This window comes from Populus euphratica, unplaced genomic scaffold (assembly GCF_000495115.2).
Source record: "Populus euphratica unplaced genomic scaffold, PopEup_1.0 scaffold91.1, whole genome shotgun sequence".
Classification (NCBI taxonomy): domain Eukaryota; kingdom Viridiplantae; phylum Streptophyta; class Magnoliopsida; order Malpighiales; family Salicaceae; genus Populus; species Populus euphratica.
Genome location: NW_011499917.1, coordinates 555,520 through 564,130, shown reverse-complemented (window position 1 = coordinate 564,130; position 8,611 = coordinate 555,520). Strand labels below are relative to the sequence as shown.

Genomic DNA, 8,611 nt, shown 5'->3' with positions numbered 1-8,611 from the left:
TTCGGAGAAAGAGGGCATGCGGCTTGGGGTTCCTTTTGTGAAATTAATTCCCAGCAATAATGTGAATTTGAGGTAACAACTATGATGGGCCCGAGTTTGGACACGAACCCGAGCTGAAAGCAACGGTCAGAAATGGTTATAAATTTTCAACCATGATTACTTTTGCATTTTAAAAATATTTTTTTTTCAAATTATTTGTTTTTAATATTTTCAAGATACTAATATAAAAAAAAATTAAAAATTAAAAAATATTTAATATATTTTCAAAAAAAAATACTTTAAATTTTATCTGTTAAACAAAAGATTATCAATCAGTAATGGTTATAAATTTTCAAGCACGATTACTTTTGAGTTTTAAAAATGTTTTTGGAAAAAAATATTTTTTTACTTTTTTAATAAGTATCAAAAAATAATTTTATTAAAAATATATATATTTTAATATATTTTTAAACAAAAATATACTTTAAACATGATAATATCAATAAACGTATTATCAAGAATCAAGATGGATCTGGTTGGGCCAGAAGTTACTTGGAAAAGGCAGGCAACTACCACTGGCCCCAGCCACCTACCCAGTTGAAAGTTGAAATTTAGGGCCCACTTCCTCCGTGAGAGCGAGTGACGTTCGGGTATGTACGGCACCCCTAAATAATTGAATATGTACAGCATCCGGTGCGAATGGCAAACCATGTTTTGATGACTATCCCCACATCCATCATTTATGTGCAGCAGCAAAACAATGCACCACCATAGTAGACCCAACAACCCACCCACAACTCAAATTTACGAGAGACTACTCCTAGACAAGTGGAGCAAATAATTCAGCGTGCCAGCAACGAGACCACAGCGATACTCTTGGATGGAACCCAGGTCCTGTCTCAAATTTGAACCCAACTCATCAATTCATTGCTCATCTCGTAAGAAAAGAGTACGTTGTTGGAATAGCTGTTTAATCAAGCTAATCAGCCAAAGGGCTAAAAGATTAACCTGGACGAGACTTGCATCTGATTGACTTTACAGCATCTATTTCATGCAATCGACATGTTTATATACCCACGGTATAACGACTTCCTGATCTCGATGACTAAATTTTCAGGATGGCGACAAATTCAGTTTATCAACACGAGAGACAAGGGAAAGAAATATGGATAGAGATTAAAACCAGGCTTCGAAAACGCAGAATAATACAAAAATTCATTCTCATTGCAACAAAAATGGCAGTTACAAGAACCTCATAACAAGACAGGCATTCAGAGACAAACCCTGCAAACAAAAATCATGCAGAAAATTCCAAAAAGTCTGAATGACCCAAGCAATAAAGAAGGGCAAGAACAGACAATGTATCATGTGTCACAATCATGTATCGACAGCAAATTGAATCAAGGAAAAAAAAACATGTATTGAAGCCACCCCTCAGCCATCAAGAAAATAAATAAATAAAATAGGAAAGTAGAAATCAGCATCAGGTTATAGAAACTTGATTCAGTTAACCTCCAGAGTGGGAGACAGGAGTAGTTTCAAACTGGCCATCCTTGAACGTATGAATGAACTGTTGTGGCAAGGCATGCTCCACCTATAAATGAAGACACGGGAAGCCATTTCTGATGAAATTGGAATGTAAAATTTCAAAAAAATTGCAACAAAAGGAATCTGACTGATTTGAGCGTGCTATTAAGAGAGCGATGGAATTTGAACATTCAAACACCCCACCCAACCACAAGAAAAGAAAAGTGACATAGGCAAGGGATGGCAAAACTAAATCTTTGTGGATTAAGCAGGGTAGAAGGAAAAAAATCTGAAAGTTGAAAGCATACCAAATCACCATCAGGTTCTGCACCAGGTACCAATACATTGATCTCGCTGGATTTAGCAGTAGTAATAGATGCCCCCAAAGAACCTTTGCTTAAATATAATTGACAACCTCCCGTGTTGTCCACTGAAATTGTTGGAGCTGAACCCTAGAGCAGGGGATAAATTTAGATGTAACTTAGAGATCATGCTTGTAATCCATAATCCATAGAATAACATTAATACTTATTTATCTCCCATTATAAAAACAGTAATAACAAAGTCATATAATTTGAAATAAGATACCTGGCATTGCACCTCAACACCACTGCAATTCACAATCTCACAAGCAGCCACCACATCCTGTTTATCAAATCAAATAAGCATTCAATTCAAAAGGTGTAATGGTACATCAAAGCAGTAAACTATATTTGCATTTTTCTTTCAGACTTTCTCATACTAACCGTGAATACAACCCCCATCTTAGTGCATTTGTCGATTGTTATATTGTTTACTTTCCCTGCAGATTGTGAGAATCAACTAAGCCGCTTGTGGATTTCTAAACAGAGAACATGATATTGGGCAATATCCATAGATGGTTGGTTTGCATTTGTATATTTTTACGAAGTATAAAAATTACCTTGAACCTGCAAAACTGAATCTTTGCATCCAAAAATATACACAGACTGTTTTGCATCACATTCATCAATTACTAAATTCTTTCTTCCAATTTGATTCTCAACAACCCACCTGCAAAAAGGGGGGCAACCAAAGACAAGATATACAAATCACATTCCATGTCAACTTGATGACTAAAATTAAAATCAAAACCATTTTCAAAATTACAAATACTCACTTACGACCCATTTGAAGCTCCAGTTTTGGAGGCCCTGCCTTGGAGAAAGAGGGTGAACTGGTACGGCTTTCTTTTTCACTAGCACCAACAACACCAGTTCTATCGGCACGGTTCTTTGTCTTCATATTGTCTGTGACCTTTCTAAGACCTGGGAAGTGAGAAGGCAGAAATGATGACCCAGGATATCTTTTGATGAAAAAAAAAAAGAATTTAGTGGAGAAAGTGAAAAATAAGTTACCTGACGTCACAGGCTTCCCAGAACTGATTTCTTGGAAAACAGCAGCCATCCCTTCTTTTGGCTTTGATGATGAAGGAGAAGAAGATTCAGAAGTGAAGAGAAAAGCTGGTGGAGGAGGTGGAGGAGCAGGAGCGCTTGGTGCAGCAGCTTTTGCTTTGGCAGTTGCACTCCACACTGGACCCAAGGGATAATGACTCTTTACATAATCCCTCAAACCTGGTAAATATAGGTCCTTCAAAGCCTTGGCCCATTCAAAATGATTTGGGTCTTTGCTTTTGTACTCTACAAGAATCTGAATTTTACAGAACAAAATGTTAGCAATGATTAATATAGTTTCCTTGTTCACTAAATAACTCGTTTTCATTTGCAACAATATAATGTGAATACAGGGTGGTTCAATGCTGGTATCAAACACCAAATAAGAATACAAAAGTTTACAGAAGAAAGATTTGTATAAAGTCATGTGGCAAAATCAAAATCAAAATCAAAAAATTTGCAGGATTCGTGGCTAATTTTTTAATATAGAAAGTCACAGGACTCCTTGAAAGACGCTGCTTTATACATTAATCAAGGCGTGCTTTTAATGCAAAAATTTCCTTTTTGCTTCAGAAACATCCTCTTCAAGCTAACAGTTCTATTTTCTTCCTACAGCTAACAATTACAGAGAACATCCCTACTCAGTGGCAGCTCCTTAATAGTGAGTTGCAAGGATCCAGCTGATCATAAAGTACCTTATTATTGTAAAATTCCGCCATCTGCCAACTTTCTTCCACATGCGCAATAGGCATGCTCATACCTTAAATTAAAAAAATAAAAGAAAGAAAACAATATCAGAGTTTTACAGGGAAGAATGAAGACCTATATGCTATTAGAATATAGAATAGACAACGAAATTCACTTACCACAATCTTTTCCAGTGTAAGCAATCCAGGCTAAAGCTGTGGAACTGTCAGCAGCTGCCTTCAGGTGGTTAAAGAAATCAGATCTCCTTCCCTCTGTCATTGAATTTGCTTTCAAGATCACCTCATTTAATGGCTTGAGAAATTCAGCCAATCCTGCAAGATCAGGCTTCTGCACCAATAGAAGGAGGCCATTAAACATCGAGAAATTTCATTTTCTATCAATGGAAATAGCCAAGGAAATCAAAAGCGGACAGCAAGCCCCTAACCAGTATCTTGAACCCTTCACTGCTTCTATGTTAACCCATTATTTCTATCTCGTCTTCAGGTTCTCATTCAATAGTTAAACGTCAACTACATTGACCACCAGGGAACAATGATACCATAAATAACGAAGACATACTTTTCCTATTAAATATTCTAACATGAATTTCACTTCATCGTGCAACAATGACCGTTATCAGTTAGATTGTCACCGAAGATGATACTTCATAAAAACCTAAACTTAACAGTGATTTCTCACATAATTCCTTACAGCCATGAAATATTCATACATTCTCATAACATTTCAAGTTCCCATTCCAAAGGGCCATTATCATTTACACTTTCTCAACAAACCTTCCATTCAACAGAAAACAATTACTTAAAAACTAAATCAAAATCGACCTGTCAAACACATGAACTGTCATGGCGCCAACTTCGTTAATTTTAAATTAAAACTTCAAAAAACATACAAAAAATTAGTTAAATTTAGTACCTGTGATTGCTTGATCTTAATGAGAAGTTCCTTTTGCATGTTAAGAGCTTGTTCTAGAATCTTCGTGACTTCTAAAACTTGTCCTCCAATCTTCTCTCCAGCGCTCGAGACCCTACCGAAGTATGTCCCCATGAAATCTTCGAACGCTACAATCGACGGATCCGTCGCTGAAGCATCATCTCCGCCACTCCCCGCCACACTCCCCCCTCTCAACGAAATCGCTTCTAATCGAGCCACCGCCGATTCTAGCCTAGCCATTAGCCTCTCCTCCATCGCCCCCTCCCAATCCTACCCTTTCTCTCTCTAAATCTTGGCAAATGTTTCTCTCTATAAAACGGCGCCGTGATGATTTCAGATAGAGTAGATCTGGGGTGGTGATGTAACTAAATAAGAGCTCGTTTTGCCTTTTTCGCTGTTAGGCAACGAAACACACGAAAAAAAATAAAAAATGTGTGGCGATGGTAATTTGGAGTTCGTGGCGGATTTTATTTTAGGGAGTCTATGCGAATCTGAGTGACACGTGTTAGTTTCAGAGTGCAGCTCGGCTGGTTTTGCGTTGTAAGAAGCAGGAAGACCTGCTAGGCTGCTAGTGATGAATTACGGCTTCACTTTTTGTTACGGGAAATTGAATAGTGAAGCCTGAAGGACCTCATTTTACGTAAAACTCAGTGTTTTATTTCACATTCAGTGATTAATAGGTCGTGGATAATTGAAGGAGGGAAGATGGCTAGTGCGGGTCAGGGACAGGAGATTTGGATTCTTGTCTCTCGCGTGATTGATAGCAGTAAATTATCTCATTCCAAAGTAATTAGAATAGCGAATCAAGAATTAAATGCCTGACAATTCGGGGTTAGATTATAAACTATAGTTATTACATTGACTCAGGCTAACGACTTGATTACGTGATCGCTCAGAATTTTTTAGAACCATAATGGATATTCAGGTTAAATTTGGATAACTTTACGGGTTATTGGTTTACTTCAGTTAGCCTGTTTAAAAATATAATTATAATTATTTATTATATTAAAATAATATTTATTATTTAAAAAATAATTTTAAAACCAGCTTTAAAAATATAATTATAATTATTTATTATATTAAAATAATATTTATTATTTAAAAAATAATTTTAAAACCAGCATATTAAAATAATTCAAAACACATAAAAATTTATTTTTTTTAAATATAATTTTTAAAAAAATATAATTTGCATCTTATTTTCAAACAGAACTAATAATTTATCAGGCGATAATAATATTATTTTATTATTTAAATTTTTGTTATCTCAAATTACTATTTTTATTTAAGAAAAAACAAAACCACGGCATTTTGGAATTGACATGGTTAATTCACGACTCGACCTCCAACCAAGTATAATAACTAAAAGTTATAAACCAGTCCAAGATATTCGTAACGCATCTATTTATATGAGATTTATCAATTTGAACCATTGTTATTAGATTTTTTTGTAACACGTTTATCTTTTCAATTGTGGTGTATATATACAAACACAAGGACAATTTCAATTTATCTTCCATTAAATTTCATCAATAATTACAAAGATATACAATTTATACTTTTACATTAATTATACAGACACAAGGACAATTTAAATTGATCTTCCATTAAATTTCATCAATAATTACAAAGATATACAATTTATACTTTTATATTAATGATGCTATATTATTTTTCTAACTATCTATTTGGCATTGTGATTACAACTGTTTTTTAAATTATTTTTCATGTTAAAATATATCAAAATAAATTTTTTTATTTTTAAAAAATTATTTTTGAGATTAAAATATCAAAATGATTCAAAATATATAAAAACATTAACTTTTAACTAAAAAAATTGAATTTTTATATAACACAGGCACCATGTTCCTAAATTACACTTATATTTTAAATATCTAAATTATTCTTGAGGTATTCTCTGAACAATACAAAATTTTATAAAACATAAAAGACTAGATAGTTCAATAATTTCTTGTGAAGAACAAAGATATTTAAAGGAAATATTTGTAAAACACACAAGATGAAGAAATTTATAGTTAATATTTATTAAGAAACATGTAAACAAAACAATTCCATTTATCTTTCTTATAAACACAGGAAAACCAAGCTAATTTTCATATAATACATGCCCTTGAACCTCCGATGAACTCTTCTTTTATCATGTCATGCATTAACTATTGATGTTGCTCTTATAACAAGTCCTTGATTTATATCTCACTCTTTAGTTCATCTCCATACAAATTAACACTTGTGGCTTTAAAATTCATTTGATTTCATTTCACCTCATAAATGTAATCAATTAGATGATTATTTCATCTCACAACCACATTTAATTCATACCACATTTTGTATCACAACTTCATTTAATTAGTATTATTTTTTTCATTGATCCATCCATATGTTTTTCAGTTTAATATATTCTTTATGTACAATTATGAGACATACAAACTTTCACCCCTTTTATTATTCGTTATTCCATTAATAGCACATACAAATATTTATATAATTATTCATGGGCTTAGGAAGTGCTTTAAATCAGCATTTTTGGATTCCTACGAGTCAATTCTATACCTGGAGACTCACTTTACATTCATTAATTTATTTCACTTTTGTGCTTCTACTCTCCATTATTTCTACACATTCATTGATCTAAATCATATTGCATAAGGTTATTTTTGTCATTTTCTTTTTAAATGCACAATAGAATTACAACTTTAGCATTAGAATAAATAATTCTAATACTCTTGAATTATGGGTGTTTTTTTCATTTTATTTTTTTAGAACAGAAAAATTACATTGATGTTTTTAGAGACAAAAATAATAAAACTTTCTCATAAAAACTTTTGATCATTTTACACTGATTTTGTTAAAAACTCTACGGTTGTTCAGGGATAATATTATAATAGTCATGTATTTAATATTGTTTAAAAAGTATTGTCACCTCAACATATAAACAGCTCCTGTGTTGTTTAAATGGTGTATGTTGGGATGTTTGATCACCAAGCACCGTCATTCAAGATGAAGTTTGGAAGAAATCAAAACCCTCTAAATACTAGTTCGACATCAACGACTGTATTTCCTCTTTTTATTTTTTAACTTCTATAATTTTGTTTCAACTTTTACAAAAGTTCAGAAAAATCCCTTCAATTGTTTTTTCCTTAATATTTGGTCGCAATGCTTTTATTAATATTTTTTTATTTTATAATAACCTATAAAATTATATAATTTTTAATTTCACTCATACTATTTTTTAATCTATAAATTATTTTTTAAATCATTTTTTTTAATTTTACCCCTACTATTTTTAAGTATATAAATAGTTCCATCAAATTATAAATATTTTTCAATTTCACCTACTAGAATTTTCTATTTTTTTAATTATTACTCATTTTGTTTTACATCATTTTTAATTATTTTTTTCAAGTTTCATCATTACATTCCTTTTCTATCAAATTTTATCTTTACTTTTTCATTGCTATTTGTTTTTGGCATTTGGATGTTTTTTTTATTGATATTTCTTCACAAATTTTATCTTTAAAAAATAGTCCAAGATTTCTTAGGTTGTGAATTTTAAAAAGTAGATCAAGTTTAGAAGGTTCATCCATACTTGTTTGTTTTTTTTAAATTTTAAAATGATATTTATTTATTTATTTATTTTATTCTATAATTTTTTGTGGTTTACCTACTATTTTTTCGATTTCATTCTCTACCATTTTTGAATTCATGAATAATCTATGAAATTATAATGTTTTGTTAATTTCACCCCCTATTATTTTTTTGATCTTTCAAATTTGGTTCTAGTTATTTTAATTATTATTTGTTTTTTATTTATTTTTTAAACTATTTTTTTCTCAAATATCAACCTTTAATATTTTTTTTTATCAAATTTTATCCTTATTTTTTTTACTTATGCTAGATTTATTTAATAATATCTTTCCTGATTTCATTTTTCAAAATTAAGTTGGTTAATGATCTTCTTTTTTATCCTTATTTTTCTTTGGGTTTTGTTTTGTATTTTTTGTGGCTTGCCTTTTATTGAGCTAACCCACACACAT

The 8,611-nt window shown here is 31.7% G+C and overlaps 1 protein-coding gene across 1 annotated transcript; it reads right to left on the bottom strand.

The window, feature by feature from the left end:
- Positions 1–1,173: 1,173 nt before the first annotated feature.
- On the bottom strand, positions 1,174–5,150 carry LOC105134720 (cyclase-associated protein 1-like). The gene is made up of 10 exons (XM_011039231.1): positions 4,539–5,150; positions 3,785–3,953; positions 3,614–3,678; positions 2,883–3,174; positions 2,645–2,792; positions 2,429–2,538; positions 2,253–2,308; positions 2,095–2,151; positions 1,815–1,958; positions 1,174–1,573 (listed from the first exon to the last, which is right to left on the bottom strand). Exons 1-10 carry the CDS (start codon positions 4,809–4,811, stop codon positions 1,487–1,489), a joined length of 1,401 nt encoding a protein of 466 aa, XP_011037533.1. The 5' UTR covers positions 4,812–5,150; the 3' UTR covers positions 1,174–1,486.
- Between the last annotated feature and the right edge of the window lie 3,461 nt (positions 5,151–8,611).